General features: G+C 40.5%; 1 protein-coding gene across 1 annotated transcript in view; it reads right to left on the bottom strand.

The window, feature by feature from the left end:
* Positions 1 to 19,390, bottom strand: part of HCRTR2 (hypocretin receptor 2) — a 292,533-nt gene that overhangs the window by 126,270 nt on the left and 146,873 nt on the right. The window contains exon 2 of the mRNA XM_063916722.1: positions 8,066 to 8,244. Coding sequence (XP_063772792.1) covers positions 8,066 to 8,244 — 179 coding nt within the window. The remainder of the gene's footprint in view (positions 1 to 8,065; positions 8,245 to 19,390) is intronic.

The following is a 19,390-nucleotide window of genomic DNA, read 5'->3' as shown; positions in this document are numbered from 1 at the left end:
AAGGAAAAGAATGCCTTTTTTTACAGATGACACACCTGGAGGGGTAAAACAAATGATTGGGGATCTACAGTGGGTAGACTAGAAGAATGGTCAAGGACATGTCAATTACAGTTTAATGACAAAAAATGCAAAACCATGCACTTGGGACTCAAAAATCCAAAAGCTAAATATAGTATTAATGGCTCTATACTGAAAACTACTGAGGAGGAAAGGAATCAGCAGCATAAAGAAAGAAGTAATAATGCCACTATATACTGTAGGTCATTGGTATGATTAGTATCATTAGAGACTGTACAAAGAAATGCAACTAAAATGGTGCATGGCCTACATCACAAAATATACCCAGAAAGACTAAAAAATCTCAATATGTACAGTTTAGAGAAGAGAAGGGTAAGGGGGACACATGATAGAAACTTTCAAATATATCAAAAGTTTTAACAACATCCAGGAGGGAAACATTCTCCAAATGAAGAGAAGCAATAGGACATGAGGACATGCACTGAGACTGGAAGGGGGGAGGTTCAGGGGAAATTTGAGGAAAAATTACTTCACATAAAGGGTAATGGACAAGTGGAATAGCCTCCCTTCAGAGGTAGTAGAGGCTAAAACAGTAGAGCAATTTAAACATGCATGTGATAGACATAAGGATATCCTTACAAAGAAATAAGGATCAAATAAGGTATTAGGTAAAAATATGAGGTAATAATATGGTAAAAAAAAGGGGCAGACTAGATGGGCCAAGCAGTTCTTATTCACTGTCAAATTCTATGTTTCTATTCTTATTGAAACCATGACATGATGAGGATTCAGTGCTAGGGTTATTGCGTATGGTTGTAGAAAAGTCCTTTATTACCATTGAAGAAACCTTGTCCACAGAGCAAAAGCAGCAGGTGGATGAGATAATACAATGGAACAACGACGTGTTCTCTTCCCCACCAGGGCGCATGGCTTTGATTGAACATGATATTGTCTTGCCTCCTGGGATAGTAGTGAAACAAAAGTACTACTGGATCCCTGAGGCTAGGTAAAGTACAGTTAGAAGTGAGATGAAAAGCAAGGTCAGCTTGGGGTAGTTGAGGAGTCTACCAGTGACTGGTGCAGCCCGATTGTACTGGTTACAAAACCCAATGACCGCTTATGGTGCTGCAATGACTTTACAAGGTTAAACAGCCTTTCCCAGGTCAATCCCTATCTGATGCAGTGGGTGGATGAACTGGTGGAAATGCAGCAAATATCTAACCACCCTTGATATCACAAAGCCAAGGAAAAGATAGATTTTTTTTTACCCCTGAAGGCCTTTTCAGGTACAAGGGCTTAGTCTTTGCTTTGCATGGAGTACCAGCCACACTCCAAAGGGTGATAAACAAGGTACTGAAACATCATACTGCCTATGTGGTAACCTATCTTTATGACACAGTTATATACTCACAAGACTGGAAATCACATCTTTCTAAGTTTGAGGCAGTTCTGGCCTCATTGAGATGCAAAAGTTTTATGGCTAACCCTGATAAATGTGATGTGGCCCTAAGATAAGCTAAGTATTTGGGTTTCATAATTGGAAAGGGTCAGGTGAAACCTCAGATACAGTAGGAAAAGTTGAGGCAGTCAAACATTGACCGAAGCCTAACACATAGTCACAGCTGAGAACCATCTTGGGCTTGGTGGGTTGCTATAGTCAGGTTATCAGTCACGTTGTGACTATAGTGGCTCCATTAACAGAGTTGCTAAAATAATAGTTCTCCCAAATGGCTGGAGTGAACCAGTCTTGATGAAACAGCATGGGCAGATCGCAGTCTGGCCCTTTGTACCTTTTTTGTCCTACAAGCACTCAATTTTTGGCCATCGATTCTTCCTCCAAACAGATGCTTATGGTGTTGGCTTAGGTGCAGTCCTTTCAAAGGAAAGTGAGGTGGTAGAACACCTCATATTGTACTTGAGCAGGAAGTTGTTGTAGAGGGAACAAAAATATGATACAGTGGAGAAGGAGTGCCTGGTCATAAAATGGGCCATAGAGTAATTTCAATACTATTTGCTGGGGAGAGAATACTCCTTAATCATGGTCCATGCTCCATTACAATGACTGCAGAGAAACCTAGAGGTGAATTCCAAGTTTACCAGGTGGTTCCTGGTGCTAAAACCTTTTTGCTTTACAATGAATCATAGGCCTGGGATACAACACATAAATGCTTCTTGCGAGATCCACGTCGCCTGACTTGTTGACACTAGGGGGAGGGATATGTGGCAATAGAGGCAGTGTGCTACAAGGAAACCAGAGTAGTTTATCTGATAACCCCAGGAAAACCATGCATTTGGAGGATAGGAAATGTGTACCTTACCTCTTTGGGTAATTTAAGTGCAGTTCTCCTCTCCATCCTGGGGCAGCTGAATGCATGTGATCAACCAGAGAAGATGTGAAGAGCTCCCCTTTTAAAGGCTAGGCAGGAGTATTGTTTGCCTGTCAGTTTGGGTAGGGGAGGAGGAGTTTTATGTATGGGGGTTTTATGATGATGACTGATGCTGGGAAAGCTGGCCGGAGACTAGGGAGTAGATCTCAGTTACTAATAGGGACATCTACATTTTACTGTGTAATGATTTCTGGTTTGCTATCCACCTAACAAAGTAAAGCCATAGTGGAGAAGTCCATAGTCTGTGTGTGCTTCAACTACACAGCTTCTTTATCACAACTGTATCGCTTGGATTCTCCTATTATAATGTATAGTATAGTTTGGGTCAAGTTAACAAAATTACACAGCATCTATTAATGCTCATATCTGTATCCAAAGTCCAATTTTGTAATAGGTATTTCTCCTATATATATTTTTCATTTAATTAGCTTTCTAACATTTGTTATTGTATTTAGCTTACATGTGTGTTTCTATTAATACTGTTCAGCTCCATCAACTGAGGGAATACATATGATATACCGGCTGTCGGGATGCTGGCTGTCAGTATCCCAACAGCGGCATACTGGCAGCTAGCACATCGAGTCCCCTTGTGGGCTCGCTGCACTTGCCACGTATTTAGCCCAGTGGCGAGCTTTGCTTGCCACAGGTTATATGGCGTGTACCCATAACCCGAGTGGGAATAGCGGGCTGCGGTCAGGATTTCGACCACCGGCATTTAGCCACCTGTCAGGATTCACCAGGATCCAAACAGGCGGTATATTAACCGCATACCCAACTGAGATGGTGGAAGGTGTGCACTTAGAAGTCTAGTACTGGGGTACTTGATTGTAGGGGTGAGTTTCAATCTGAATGCCACTTGTAGAATTTGTAACGGCTCAATGAATCTCGGAGCAAGTTTTATAGTAGGCACATTTTAACATACAGTGGATGTTTAGTTGAAAGCCTTTATTCTGGCATAGGAACCTTTTATTCTTTTTCTGTCAGAGAACTTGCTTTTTGTATATTTCTCTTTACCTTGTTCCAGATTTCACAAAAGTGTGAAACTGTGAGAAGATGAACTGCTTCACAGAAGGCTAATGGTGGCAATTGAGGATGGAAACCATTCTAGATGTAGATGGGAAAAAAGCCTGAAGCCTCATGGAAGAGATTATCATGGAACAAATTACTTTCCAGAGGGTATTTTACCTATATTAGTCACAGAAATCAAGCAAGCCAGTTTTAGAATGTGTTCATTCTCACATAATACTTCTTCAGTGGTGCAGCATGCATGAGACAATACATTAGCCTTGATATTTTTGTTTCTCAGACAATATGTGATAACAAGAATAGCAATCATCTGGCCAGTGGTGCTGTTTAAAGGTATGGCAGATTTTTAAGACAGTAAGGAATGTCACAGGGAATTTTACTCCATCTAACACGTGCTTCGATATCTGTAAAACATGTTTAATCACTAATACTTCCTTGTCCTCAACAACATAGTTCTTTTCAGGAACTAAAAACTTGACGAAGAAGAAACCACAGGAATATCAGTTCTCGTGTGTGCCATTTTAAGAGAGAACAACCCCAACCTACTCCAACCTTAGAGGTATGTATTCCAAGAATGCAATTTCCTCCCGCTCAAAAGTGCTTTTCCTCAGCTTGCCGTATAGTTGGTTCACTCAGAGTCAGGTTTGGAGCCCACCTGTATGATAGCGATGAGAGGTCAAATCCTTGGAAAAAAAATGGAATAGCAACTAGGTAGGTTATTTATACCGGAGATCCAGGAATTTGCTGTTAATAGATTTTTGGAACACTGATGGTGCATTACTTAATCTGAATTGCATGATCAAATCTTCTACAAGCCAATCAAGTGTTATATGCTGTCTTCCGCTCATCCCAGTATCTAACTCTTATAAACTTGTAGGCCCCTCAGGTATTAAAGGAAGGGGTTACCAATCCTAATGGTATTTACAGTAATCGCCAGTAACCAATACAGAGTCTGAGATCCCATCTTTCTTATAGAAGATGACGTGTCCTCATAGAGTGAGTTGCACCAAGTGGTCTAGTGTAGCAACTTTTTCTTTAAATTTGCATCTTATTTGCATCAGAAACACAACTCAATCTGTACCAGTGACATTGGGCTATGACTTTAAAAGGCGTTAGTTTTAAATAAGTACAAAGTCGCAGATGAAGTGAAAAAAGTTGCATATGTGATTATATAGTATGTAGAGATAATGCAATGTAACAGATCATAGTGATACACTGTTTCTTTTGCACATTCTGATATTGTGTTGGTCTAACACACTAAAGGTACCTTATAAGTAAAGCCTGTCTTTTACATTTATTATGTCCTATCATCTCTGTGTTTATTGTTGTTTTTAAATGATATCACCTGTCTGTAAACAGCAATGTCCTAAGGGTGAATAAACTAGATATTGGTTCATATAAATGTTATAGGGATAGTCAGGTTTACAGTATAAGGTGTAGATGTACTAAGTCTTGGCTCTGTGGTAGCAGCCGCAGACAGTTGGGGGGGGGGGTAACAGCAGTGGTAGACACTCCAGAAGGGGATGGGGACCAGTTAGCAGCCAGGGTGGATCGTCCGGGAAAGGCGTTAGCCTGCGACAGATGGCCAGGGAGGGGGGTTTGTACTACTAAATCACGTGGGGATTTGGGACTTTCCAAGCAATGACTCTTCTCTTATCTCTTCATCTCTCTGCTCATACTGGCTTCTGCCAAGCCACCAACACATCTATTCCTTCTTTAATAAATCAAGAGAAAATAAGCCCCACTACTGATGGCCCAAACAATACACACTTCTCTCAAAGCCATAGTGAGCATGATTCTGCTATAATGTAGGTTCTTGGGAGGTAAGTGAATGATTTTTGCAAAGAAATTGTGGTTACGTGTCCTCTAAGTTTTTTTTTTCTTTTTTACATAATGTTACCTGCAATTATCATGTTTACCAATTATCGAGTTCCGAAGCCACAGTCATACAGCCAGCACAGAAGGGGCTGTCAGAGACTGGAGCCAGATCTGTGAGAAAGGGGACCGCAGTTTTGCACAGCACCCAGAGATCCTGTGGTTATGGGGCAGATTGTGTGTGCAGGTGTGTGTGTGTGAGGCTGTGGGGGCAGCACCTGTGTGTGGCTATGGGGGAAGTGTGTGCATGTGTGCAACTATGGGAGCAGCATGTGTGTGAAATTGCCTGTGGCAATACCCTGTGGACTGTGGCAATACCCTGCCCCACCCCTTCCCTTCTTCTGTTCTGTACCCCCTCCCTTTGATGTGAAAATGTAATCAAATCAATATTTAAAAAAAAAACTTTTTTCCAAAAATGTCCCCATAAATGTTTTTTTTTTTTTTTTAAATTATCAAATTATGTAAACAAAAGCAATTTTACCCTTATTTGGTATATTTTATTAACAAAACTACATATTTTTAATGCAATTATGGCATACTAAATCTGGTTTAAAAAGCTATTATTTACATAATCTGACAATTTTGGGACAAGTGGTTAAAATACAGAGAGTGATGATAGTAACATTTCAATTGCAAGGGGCAACCTCAGAATAATAACTGGTTTTGTGTCAGAGTCAACTACAAATGAGCAGGTCTCTGGGAAAATGACACCTGCAACATATTCTCTGACTTCTATACTGCATATATCCAGGAAATTATAGCAACTTCTAATAATTTTCTGTCTTCACATTCTTCCTATTGCCATATTGAAGCAACATTAAGCCATTGTTGTTTCCATAAGGGGCATAGCTCTAAATTTCTGTGCCTCCTAACCTCTGCTCCACCTCCTACATTGGAGATGACTCCTGTTGCTAGTCCTTGGGTGCTTGGTTCCTGAGCAGCTCTGCTCCTTCCTCGCTTGCCTCATTTTTGAGACCATTTGATAATTGTGTAACATCATGCATTTTCCCCCTCCTACTCATGCGTGCATGTCCTCAGTGGCTAGACAGACCGTCCTCCCAAATTCCTGATTGCTGCCAACATTCTTCATAGCCATTATTTTATGAGCCCCTAACCATTGTAAATCTCCAGTCACCTTTTCATGCCCCAGTCAGGCAGCGCCCCATACTGTATGTTTTGTTTTTCTTTACATGAACACTTGCTGACTGCCCTGGCACTCTTGTGGAGAGCACCATAGCATATACTCCATGTGTTCTGAGTCCGCATTATACCTCTGCCTGTGAGTATCTTAGGAAAGTACAAGTGCACATAGGTACTCTAAAATAGTGATACAAGACTCTCTGTTTAACCAGTCATACTGACATCAATCTTTCTTAGTAGTGTCCTAATTTAACAATGAATATACTTTCCTGTAACAATTAACCAATAATGTACTTATAATTAATAAGAGTTTTTTTCTTTATATTTGACAATAAATGAAAAGAAAAACACAACGCAGGTTACTTCAACTTAACCTTCTACCATGTAATGTGTCAGATGTTTGTAATGGGGTGATTCATACCTGATTGCTGCTGTGCGTTTTCGCACATCGGGTGATCAGCAATAGACTGCACATGTATATGCACCGCAATGCGCACACACGTCAGCCAACAACAGCAAGCATCACCAGTCAGTGACAGGCTGGTGCAAAATTTTCATTTGCACGGGTATTCAAAAGGTGATTGACAGGAAGAGGCCGTTTGTGGGTGGTAACTGACCATTTACTGGGAGTATCTGGAAAAACACGAGCGTTCCCAAGCATTTTCAGGGAGGGTGTGTGACATCAGCTCCGGCCCCGATCAGCCTGTTCTCATAGCACTGGAGGAGTAAGTTCTGGGCTGCGCACAGACTGCACACACTGGATTTTTGCAGCTTGGCATACACATGCAATTGCACACTTGCACTGCAAATTTACACTCCCCCTTGGGCGGCGACTATCTGAATGCAGGACAGAAAAGTTAGCAGCCCAGCGTTCAGGTCTGAATTACAACCTAAATTACTATGTAATAGATGGAATACATACTATGAATTGCAAATGTGAAGTTTGGTAATAAAGCTAAAATGCAACAATACATTTCATCAAATAAATAGTTATCTGTATTAGCAATTCAGCAGGCATCTTAATGTGAGATAAACAAGTGTTACATGCTACAGGTACACAGTATGAGAAACAAGTCTGACATCAGAACCGGAAGGAGCCAGGGCCATAGACTCAGAGGTGAGAATGGACCACCTGTTAATAACTGTGTAAAGCATTTAATCATGAAAAAATTACATAAAACAAATGAATGCCCTTGTTAATAAATTTACCAGAATAGATGAATTCTTCAGTTAATTAATGCAATTTAATCACTATCTGGTAAATTGATTAATGCTGCAAAGATATGTTACAAAAAGCTGAAACTACTTTATGTACCAAGTTTGTAGCAGTAAATTTCACAAAATATGTTTCTCCTTTAAAATGCAAATTGTCACAGTGGGGTAAATTTACTAAGAAGGGAGTTCTATTTAAGATGGGATGTTGCCCATAGCTCCCAATCAGATTCAAGGTACTATCTTCTAGAAGGTGTTAGGTAAATGAGAAGTATTATCTGATTTGTTGCTATGGCCAACATCCCATCTTATATAGATCTCCCATCTTCGTAAATTTGCCCCAGTGTGTTTATTGTAATTGTAGGAGATTGTTGAGAAAGTCATAACATCACAACAAATAACTATACCTGTAGGTAAGGAATTACTTTGCAGAGTGCTTTTCCAAAGAACCAAGTTTCAGTAATGTCAACTACCAAAGTTGCTGGAAGACAAGTAATGGTGACAAGGACGTCTGCAAGTGACAGGTTGACTATGAAATAGTTGGTGACTGTCCTCATGTGGTGGTTCTTCCAAACTGCAACACAAACTAATATTACATACACATGTTAATAAAAATTTAAAAGTAATACATAAATAAATATGTAATGTATCATGTTCTAAAACACAGTACAGTAAAACTGGGATATAAATAATCACAATAATAGTTATTGTTATCATTTAATTAAAAAAAATACATATCCAATGCACAGTGTCCAGCAATATGCACAAGAAACTGACACCATTGATGTATAATGATAACTATGAACGATAGATAGATAGATAGATAGATAGATAGATAGATAGATAGATAGATAGATAGATAGATAGATAGATAGATAGATAGATAATGTATATCAATGTATGCCAGTCCGGCACGCCTCTGACATGTGAAATAGTACTCAGGTGCCATCTGTAGTTAAGTATAACCAGAGTAAAAAAGTAGGGTCAGTCAGAGGTTATTTTCACAAATTATATTAATGCAATGTCACCGCAGCAAGAGCAAGTATTATTCTTCCTAAAAAACTTATTTTTTGGAAAACTATCCAGGACTTGCTCTGGCACCCTGATGGGAGAGCTGCATATCCCAGCAGCCCTTGCACCTCCCAGCATACTCCGAGCCTCCCAGCAGCTCCATCCTCAGTGCCAAAATAGAGGGGAGACCCCAAGGAGAACAGGAGACCACCGGACAGCACCAGACAGGTGTTTTTTTTCCACACACCACAGGGTGTTCAGTTCTGAAAACCCCACAACCATTTTTTTTAATGGTTACTTCAGGTATTGAGGGGTGAGGTATGCACATTTTTTTTATCTCACACCCAACTGAATTAGGTTTCTGAATAGCCAACTCCCCGCCCCCCCCCAAAAAAAAATATGCAAATTGACATCAGACATCAACACACAGTAGCGTGCAACTAAAAAACAGGCCCATAGTGTGCGTCTGTACTTTTTCTTTTCTGGTTTGTGAATGAGCCTTTACTATTTCATTAAATAAACTCCTTTCTTTTGAAGGAAAAAAAAATATTTTGGCTTTGTCATGTAACCAAAGACAAGAGTAATAGTTATTGTATTTTCTTATCTGCTTTTAATCAAACAAAAGACAAAAGTGGTGTATATGTAAAAGTTTTATGCAATGCAAAGTTTTGATATTTTTCCCTACAAGACAAAAATATTTAGTACATCACTTTTTATATAATAATAGTAATGTGATATATTTAAATAGACTTTGATATCCTGTCTTGAGATATTCTTCAAGTATTCCTACTTAAAAAATGTTATGCTTAAGTAGAGCAAGTATCAGTAATTCTACTAGGCCCAGTATTATGTTGTTATATTGTACAATATAATTGTTATGTTGGGAACCCGAGCTTAGGCGTTCTGTACTGTATCAACTGGTTTCTCTCACAAGGTTATCAATGATTGGCAACTGTGAAATAATGAGAAGTGGAAAGTTTTTCTTTATACTCCTCAGTCTGAACATGTAGTGTGTCTCTACCTTTTAAAAAATGCAGGGAATTAATTACTAGGTATGCCATGGAGAATCACAGGCAGCAGGACCAGTTGGAAAGAGCATGTAAGCTGTATAAGGCAGGTTTCACACATTGAACCTGAATAATACATTTGTGTCTGGCCACACCCCTAAGCCTGGCCCCCTACCTCTGCATCCCCCCAGTGGTCCATTCATACCACAGCTCAACACTGCCCAAAGTCTTTGATATTCACAGACCTCTAGGAAGGGGCTAGTTTTCAATTGTCCCTGTGAGTGTAAAAATAAATGACTACCATGTAACATTTGTACTAAGGTGCGAGTTGGCTTGTGCAAGCCACTTTCATGGCAAATTAGCAATGTGAATTGCATTTGCAATTCAATTCCAAATTTGCACTGATTTTTCTGAGGATATTCAGGTTTTTCTGTACACCACACCCCCCCCACCTCCCCCCCCGCTGATGGTGTGAAAAGGTAGTGTAGGACTTGCTTCAGTACCCCTTAAACACCCCCCTCCCTTCCCCCCAATGACTAATTAGGCATTTGGAAGTTTTCAATTAGTTTACTTGGGCCAATGTCATTTTGGGGGTTAAAATAAATAAATACCTCTAATTACACCAAAATAAATTTTTCATTAGATTATGCACCTCAAATTTAATTAAAGTACATATTTCTACAACAGAAGAAAAATTTATACAGGTGGCGCTTGAAGAGATAACAAAAGTATGTATTATTGTAAAATAATACTTTACTGATACAATAAAATAATACTTTACTGCTACAATATAAAAACAAAGTAACAATTAAATGATATATATAAAAGTTGCAACAATGTAAAACCCACAAATGGTACAGAGATACTGATTTTATCCATGTAAGTGAACAAAATGAATAACCTCCTATTATGGAGATTACATGTTCCAGTGGGAATCAAGATAATAAAATGCTTACAGTTTACACCAGGCTCCAATTGGTGTAAAAGAGTCAGGATCAGATTGCCCATAGGACCCTCTGGAAAGATCCCCGGTGGGTCGATGTGCATGTGGGGCCTGTTCTGAGATGTGAGGGGTGGTGCTGCCACCATGATTACGTGGTATACCTCTGGTACTGCACACTTCTACAAATTTTTCCAGGACCACTTTCAGTTCCCAATCCAACCCTGATAAGAATATATTCCAAATAATATTCTACACTGTTAGAAATAAGTCCCTATTATTATAAATCTAAAGTGGAGACAGAAAATAAAGATAGTCACTGTGTGGACTTAAGAAGATACTTATCACGTGATTACCCACTGGGGGTAATTCCAAGTTGATCGCAGCAGGAATTTTGTTAGCAGTTGGGCAAAACCATGTGCACTGCAGGGGAGGCAGATATAACATGTGCAGAAAGAGTTAGATTTGGGTGGGTTATTTTGTATCTGTGCAGGGTAAATACTGGCTGCTTTATTTTTACACTGCAAATTAGATTGCAGATTGAACACACCACACCCAAATCTAACTCTCTCTGCACATGTTATATCTGCCTCCCCTGCAGTGCACATGGTATTTACCCAACTGCTAACAAAATTCCTGCTGCGATCAACTTGGAATTAACCCCACTGTTGTATCTTTTAGATGAGAAATTAGCAGGTAAATGCAGAAACAAACATTGAGGAATAATTACAATCAGCAACTCAAGTGTCTTTTCCTCAACAAGTATTTGCTCTTGATCTTTTTTTTTTAAATGTTGTCTCCTCAAATTACTCTAAAAGCACATTTATTTCTACTCTTTTTTTTATTCCTTTGTAATTAAATTAAATTTGTAAACTTTATGCATTTTCTTTCCTTTTAAAAAAAATGCACAAATCAGCCATTTAACGCCTTTTAAAACCATCAAGTACATCCCCTATGCCCATAAGCAGCCTTCCATATAACATAGTAACATAGTATTTGAGGTTGAAAAGAGGCAAATTGCCCATCGTGTTCAACCTGTTTTAAGTTGTGATGATTCTACATACTTGCTAAATAATGTTTTATGACTAGTTAGCTACTTATACTCATGTTACCCCCGGATTAACCACGTTGATATTTTAAGTATATAACCTTGGATAGCTTTTTCATTCAGAAATTTATCCATTCCTTCTTTAAATCCAATTACAGAGTCCACCATTACCACCTTCCCTGGCAGGGAATTCCACATCCTGATTGCCCTAAGAGTGAAGAACCCTTTCCTCCATTGCGTTTCTGAACTTGCCTTCTTTACTGCTTTTTTTCACATTGTGTACGGTTCTTAAGCCTATTATCAGTGAATACCCCCAAATTTCCAACTCTGTTTCCCCTAGGCGTTCCCCATTTAATATGTAGGATGAAAATTTTGTTTTTAGTCCCAAAATGCATAACCTTGCCTTTGTCTGTATTGAACCTCATTTTCCATTTAGACGCCCAGAATTCAAGTTTAGATAGATCATTCTGCAAGGACTCCACATCCAATTCTGAATTAATTACCTTACAAAGTTTAGTATCATCTGCAAAGATTGATACTGTGCTTTCCAGGCCTATTTCTAGGTCATTGATAAATATGTTCAACAGTAGCGGTCCGAGTATGGACCCTTGTGGTATTCCACTGACTACTGGGGACCAGGTTGAGGACTTCCCGTTGACCACTACTCGCTGTACCCTGCTATCCAACCAGATGCTTATCCATGTGCAAATAGTTTTTACTAGGCCAATCTCCTTTAATTTAATCATCAGTCTCCTGTGAGGAACTGTATCGAAGGCTTTTGCAAAATCTAGGAAGACCACATCCACTGCTTTTCCTTGATCAAGATTATTGCTCACTTCCTCGTAGAAGCTAATTAAGTTAATCTGACATGACCTGTCCCTCACAAACCTATGCTGGTTCTTGCTAATAATCCTAGCAGACTTCAGATACTCCTGTATGACGTCCCTTAGAATTCTTTCCAATATTTTCCCCACTATAGATGTTAAACTAACTGGTCTGTAGTTTCCAGGAAGATTTTTGGATCCCTTTTTAAATAATGGCACTACCTCAGCTATACGCCAATCCTTCGGTACCATGCCTGATCTAATTGAACTATTGAAAATCAAGTATAGGGTTAATGCTAGTTGTGAACTAAGCTCCATAAGAACCCTCGGGTGAAGTCCATCAGGACCAGGTGATTTATTAATCTTAATTTTGCTTAGTCTCTCCCGGACGACTTCTTCGCTTAAACAAGTATCTAACCATGAATCATTACTGTCACAATTGTTATGCTCTACTCCCACCATCAGTTCTTCACTGGTGAATACTGATGAAAAGAATTTGTTCAGTATTTCCGCTTTTATTTCGTCATTTATCAATTTTCCTAATTCATCTTTTAATGGACTATATTCTCCTTTTTTAAACTTTTACTGTTTATGTATTTAAAAAACTTTTTAGAATTGTTTTTTCTCTCTATGGCGATTTGCTTTTCATTTTCCATTTTAGCTGCTCTTATTGCTTTTTTGCGATGCTTATTACACTCCTTGTAATACTTGAAAGACTCCTCCTTTCCATTAGATTTAAATGCTTTGAAAGCCCACTTTTTTATCCGTTTCTGCCTTAACCTTCTTGTTAAGCCACATTGGTTTGAGTTAATACTCCTGCGTTTACTGCCCATGGGAATAAAGTTATGAATAATGCTATCCAGCAACCCTTTTAAACATCCCACATTTCCAAAGTGTTCTTGTTATTAAACAGAACCCCCCACTCTATGTCTTTAAGTGCACATCTAAGCATACTGAAATTAGCCTTCCTAAAGTTAAAAGTTTTGGTGGAACCCCTGTAGCTATGTTTCCTGAAACTGATGTTGAATGTGATCATATAGTGATCACTGTTACCCAAAGTCTCCCCAACTTTAGTGTTTGATATAATGTCCACATTATTAGTAATTACTAGATCCACGGTAATTTTACCCCTAGTTGGGTCCTTGACTAATTGAGACAAGTAGTGATCCCTAAACATATTTAAGAACCTGCTGTCCAGGGGCGTGGCCTGACTGGGAAAGGGAATAGCTGTGCTTCCAGTGAGCTCCTGAACAGCTACCCTCCTTATAGCCACTTTTCCCCTTTTTTCCCCTCTGAAAGCACCCTGTACCAGCCGTCCTCATCACCTGCTACCGCCGTGATTCAGTGCGGGGCGAGCGGCGACGCCGGGAGACACTATTAAGGGTCTCTCCAGATTGCGGCCTTCCCCGCCGGAAAAGCCGGGGACTCAAGTACCCGCTCCGGCCCGCCGGCTGAGCTCCACGACAAGAATCGCGGGAGAACAGAGCCGCGGACGCCAGCTCCGGTTAGACCTTCACTTATACTCTGCCTCCCCTCTCTCCTGGCCTGACGACCTCCATAGCCAGCAGCTTTACATCACCCTGCTGGCACAACACAGGAGGTGAGAAACAAAAACAAGCTCTGCTGCACTTAGGCTGTGCACAGCTGCGGCGGCCATTTTCTTACCAGCACTTTGCAATACAGCCTAATCTGGGAACACTTTTGCTGGACTGTTACCTATATTTTATTATTTATTCCTGCTGGAGCCTCTCCCTAACCTCTTGTTTTCCTACCTACATTATTGGGGCTTATTTCAACATATTGCTGGAGGTCATAAGTTATCCCTCAGTGTAATACCTGGGTGCACCCTTTGCTATTCCCTAAAACTCCCGATCTGCAGCTACATGTGAAGCTTGTCACCTTTCACATTAACCCCCCCTGGTTCCTGTGATTTGCGTTACCATATTTTTTGCATTACCCACACTTGGCCTCAGAAGCTTTCTGCTCTGGATGAAGACCTTAGCAGCGCTGCTGGTCAGGCTGTTACTGTGTCCTTTTGCATTGTTCGTATACCTACATGTACTTCTGAAGGCCCTCTCACAGGAATATCTACTCAAGTACTCTGCAATGTGATTTTATCTATGCAATGAGCTGATAGCCTCTCTCACCGGCCTCATCTTACTTACTTCAGTAGAGACATTTCCATTTGTCACTGTTACTGCCTGTCAGGGTCTTATTTGAATATAATATTACCCTAGCTGCCGCTTATATGGAAAAATACCTTACGCCTCCTGCCTCAGCACAACCTCTTCAACCACGCCAGGAAAAGAGGAGGGCAGACCCCAACATGTCTTCAGATTCTGCTATTGCTGCCTTATCTCCTGCCGCAAAAAAATCGGTAGCCCCTCAGGACTCTTATGTTACATATAATGACGTGGTGGATGCTATTAAGGCGACCATGGGACCACTACTCTCACAAGCAGTTTCGGATATAACTTCCCAACTCCAACACCTCACCCACCGGGTTGCTGAAACGGAACATAGGGTCGGTACCCTGTTTCAAGATGTCTCCCATCTCACGCAAGTGGTTCCCAAATTGGAAAAGGACACCTATTATCTTTGGAACAAGGTAGATGACCTTGAAAATCGGTCTATGAGAAATAATATTCAACTAGTGGGGCTCCCAGAAGCAGTCAAGGGCCCGGCTCTAGCTCATTTTGTTCGTAACACTCTCCTGACCCTTTTAGGAATCGAATCTGAATGTCGCGATCTCATCATTGAACGAGTTCACAGAGTGGGTCAACATTCTGCTGCTACGTCTACCCGTCCTCGAGATGTCCTGTTTCGATGTCTTAATTACTTACATAAGCAGTTGATCTGGTCAGCATCCCGCAACAAGAAATTTATTCCATGGGAGTCGTCGAAGTTATACCTTTTTCAAGATTTCTCAGTGGAATTGTCTCGAGCCCGTAAGGCCTTTTCTCCAGTATGCTCCCGCTTAGTGGCAGACCAACGTAAATTTGCCCTGATCTACCCAGCCAAGCTCAGACTGTTTGATGGTTCTTCTTACAAAGACTTCAACACTCCCGCTGATGCTGAGGCTTTCTTGGCAGAAGAGAACCGTTCTGCACCTCAAGGCGATATTGCAGATGCCCCTCCGGTTACTCGCTGACCTTCTCTCTGTTCGTATGGACTCTGTTTTGTTCTATTAAATTGTTTGTTCCACTGAAAAATACATCCCTTCGTTAAAAGGTCACTACGAATTGTTATGTTAGTATGCCTTATTCTCTGGTATTACAAGTATACTACTGATAATATATTTTCTGTCTGAGTTTGAGGCCTAGTTAATAATTTTTCACATTGATTCTGTTCTTAGAGGCTTATCTCGCCCGTTGTGTTTTACTGTTAGACTCATCAAACATTTGCCATGATTTCAATGGCACTGGTTTTGACGTTGCAGATTTATGTTTGTGCTCATTGCATGTTTTCCTATGTCTGTGTCTGTCTCTTCCCTTTTGTCTCCTCTCCCATCCCCTCTCCCATTTTTTGTTCATTTGACAGGTTCAGCGGGGATGTTCGTAACCGGTTCCTGCATTACTCACCTATCACTTAAATGTCTGTACGCTTAGGCACATGGAATGTCGGGGGAATTAACTCCCCGGCTAAAAGACGCAAGATTCTTACCTACATTTCCAAACTGAAGGTAGATATCATATGTATCCAAGAAACACATTTGACTCACACTGAATCCCTGAAATTGCAAACACTAGGTTGGAAATTGTTAGCTACTGCACCTTATAACTCTAAATCCCGAGGCATAGCTATATTGGCCAAAAAATCCTTGTCCGTCTCTATTTCTAATTCAATTATTGATCCAGAAGGGCGGTACCTGATAGCTGATATTGAAATCAACGATTCCCCATATACCCTCTGCATGATCTATGCCCCAAATGTTTATAAACGATCCTTTTACAATACCTTACTGGCCAAGTTATTACCACATAGTTCAAAATCTCTGATTTTATTAGGGGATTTTAATCTTATCTCCTCCCCGATTCTTGACAGATCCTCCACCTCAAAGACTCCCATCTCGCTCCCTAAATTGGGTATACCAGCGCTTTCCAAGCAACTCAGTTTGATTGATGCTTGGCGTGCTATGAACCCAATAGAAAAAGAATTCACCTGCCTCTCTGCTGCTCACCAGACACTCTCCCGCATAGATTTTATTTTATTATCTTCCTCCTTATTCCCCAAAGTGCAGGACGTTGTCATTGAACCTATAGGGTTATCTGACCATGCGTTAGTATGTTTGTCGCTTCAAACTACAGTAGATAAGGGCCCTTATAGATTATGGAGATTCCCTAACTATTTGTCCCAGTCCATTTCTTTTCGGCAAAAATTAGAGTCCGCTTGGATGGACTTTAAACATGCTAATACTGATTGCGAAGCTTCAGACCCACTTTTGTTTTGGCAGACGGGCAAAGCGGTCCTCCGCGGTGTCATAATCTCCTACTTGGCGGCTGAGAATAAATGCTTAACCGCCATGTATCTTGATTTACAGTGTAAATTGACGGAATCCTACCAGTCCTTTAAGGCGGCCCCTACCCCTTCCAATAAGTCGGTGTACTGCACTGCAAAAATTCATTTTGACGAATATTTAAAATCAAAAGTGATCGCTCCCTTTTTTCCACTAATTATAAATTTCATAGATTTGGAAACAAGACAGGCCGTCTCCTTTCCAATCTCCTAAAAGGCTCACAACCACCTATGGTGGTCCACCCGTTACGTCGAGAAGACGGTTCTGTGGCAAGCTCGAGCGACCAGATCACTGATGCTATGAAAGATTTTTATGAATCCATATACTCTGATCCTCAAGATATTGATCCACCTTCCACTGGCGAGGTTCCCCTCACTTCTTGGACGTTTCCACCCCTTCCCCAATTTCCGGATGAATGCTCTCATCTACTGGGAGCTCCGGTCTCCATAGAGGAAGTCACTAAGGTTATTCAGCAATCAAAACCCTTGAAAGCCCCAGGCCCAGATGGTCTATCAGCAGAATTTTACAAAATCCTGTTGCCTAGATGTGGGGAAAGCTTGGTTGCCTTTTATAATGGTATCATTGCTTCCAAATCGGTTCCACTCTACTTTAATTCAGCGATCATTAAGTTGCTTCCCAAGCAGGGCAAGGATTTATCTCTACCTGGATCCTATAGACCTATTTCTTTATTAAACTTTGATTATAAGATATTTACAAAAATTCTGGCTGACAGATTGAAATTATATTTACCCCAAATTATTCACCCGGATCAGACTGGTTTAATTTTAGGTAGACATTCTGTAGTTAATGTTCGAAAAATTTTGGCAGCTATTCAACACGTTAACCCTTCCACCCCTCCTAGTCTGATAATTTCTTTTGATGCGGAAAAAGCGTTTGACTTAGTTAGTTGGAAATACCTTTTCAATGCTTTACGCCGGTTTGGTTTCCCCTCAGCTTTTATTTCTATATTACAAACACTATACCATGCCTCCTCCTCACAAATTTCCTGTAACGGTTCCATATCGTCTGCTTTCGACATTTCACGTGGGACACGCCAAGGCTGCCCACTATCCCCCCTTCTTTTTGCCATCGCCATAGAACCCCTGGCGATAGCTATACGGCTTTCTGCTACAATTGAAGGTATTGCCATTCGTTCCAAATTACTCAAAGTTTCCCTATATGCAGACGATATGGTACTTTTTCTTTCCAACCCGGCATCCTCGCTTCCAGCTGTCCTAAGCCTCATCTCCTCTTTTGGTTCTGTCTCTGGTTACAAAGTCAATTTGGACAAATCAGCGATCCTCCCCATTAGTGGCTCACCCCCTTATTTTCAAACACTACCCGTTCTTCAAGCTTTCCACATTGCCCAGTTTTCTATTAAATACTTAGGTATTCATATATCGTCTTCATTATCGGACATTTATGCCCTTAACTTTACCCCCATCATCGCCAGACTAAAATCATACCTAGACAATTGGCTATCTCTGCCTATTTCCCTCTTAGGCAGAATAGCAGCTATAAAGAGTATACTGTTTCCTAAAATCTTCTATGTAATGCAAATGCTCCCGTTTAGACTCCTCGCTAAGGATATCAAAAACTTGAATACCCTCTTTTCACGATTTCTATGGCAAGGGAAACGTCCAAGAATTGCGTTCGCTAAATTAAGATTACCCCGCAAGGAGGGAGGTCTCGGCTTTCCTGATCTGGCCCTATATTCAGATGCAATATTTGTTCGATATATCAGTGACTGGTTGCTCGAGACTGACTCACACAGAAAATCAACTGGACTCTGCTCTATTTGCCCCCTACTCCCCTAATGCACTGTTACACTCCAGATTGGCGGATATTCCTCCATTTATTAAAGACAATCCTTTATTCATAGATACTTATCGGACTTGGATTAATATAAATAGAAAATTTCATGGTAATTCCAGCTATTCCCCATATGTGGCATTATGGGGAAATCCGGCTTTTCCCCCCTCACTATCTAATGTAGGTTTTCTTCAATGGAAGGATAAAGGTTTAGCCTTGATATCGAAGGTATTTGACCCTGGTGGCCGCCTATATTCATTTGCTGATCTCCAGTCTCGATATTCCATTCCTGCACAACATTTCTATATCTTTCTTCAAGCACGTCACTATATTCAATCCCTATCTGTCCCACCGTCTACTGACAATAGATCGAACACGCTCCTTTCCTTGCTTAAGCTCATTGCCTCTGTGCCTTATAAAATCAGTTTACTATATACTTCACTGGCCTCCTTGTCAGCCTCGGCTCACTGGGAACCCACCCTGAAGAAATGGTCTCTAGATGTGCCCAGTATCACACTTTTACCAGACCTGTTATCTTCATATGATAACACGCTTAGATTCCTACAATCTTCCT

Source organism: Pseudophryne corroboree, chromosome 4, assembly GCF_028390025.1.
Source record: "Pseudophryne corroboree isolate aPseCor3 chromosome 4, aPseCor3.hap2, whole genome shotgun sequence".
NCBI lineage: Eukaryota > Metazoa > Chordata > Amphibia > Anura > Myobatrachidae > Pseudophryne > Pseudophryne corroboree.
The sequence above is the reverse complement of the archived record's forward strand: the minus strand, read 5'-3'. Positions and strand labels throughout refer to the sequence as shown.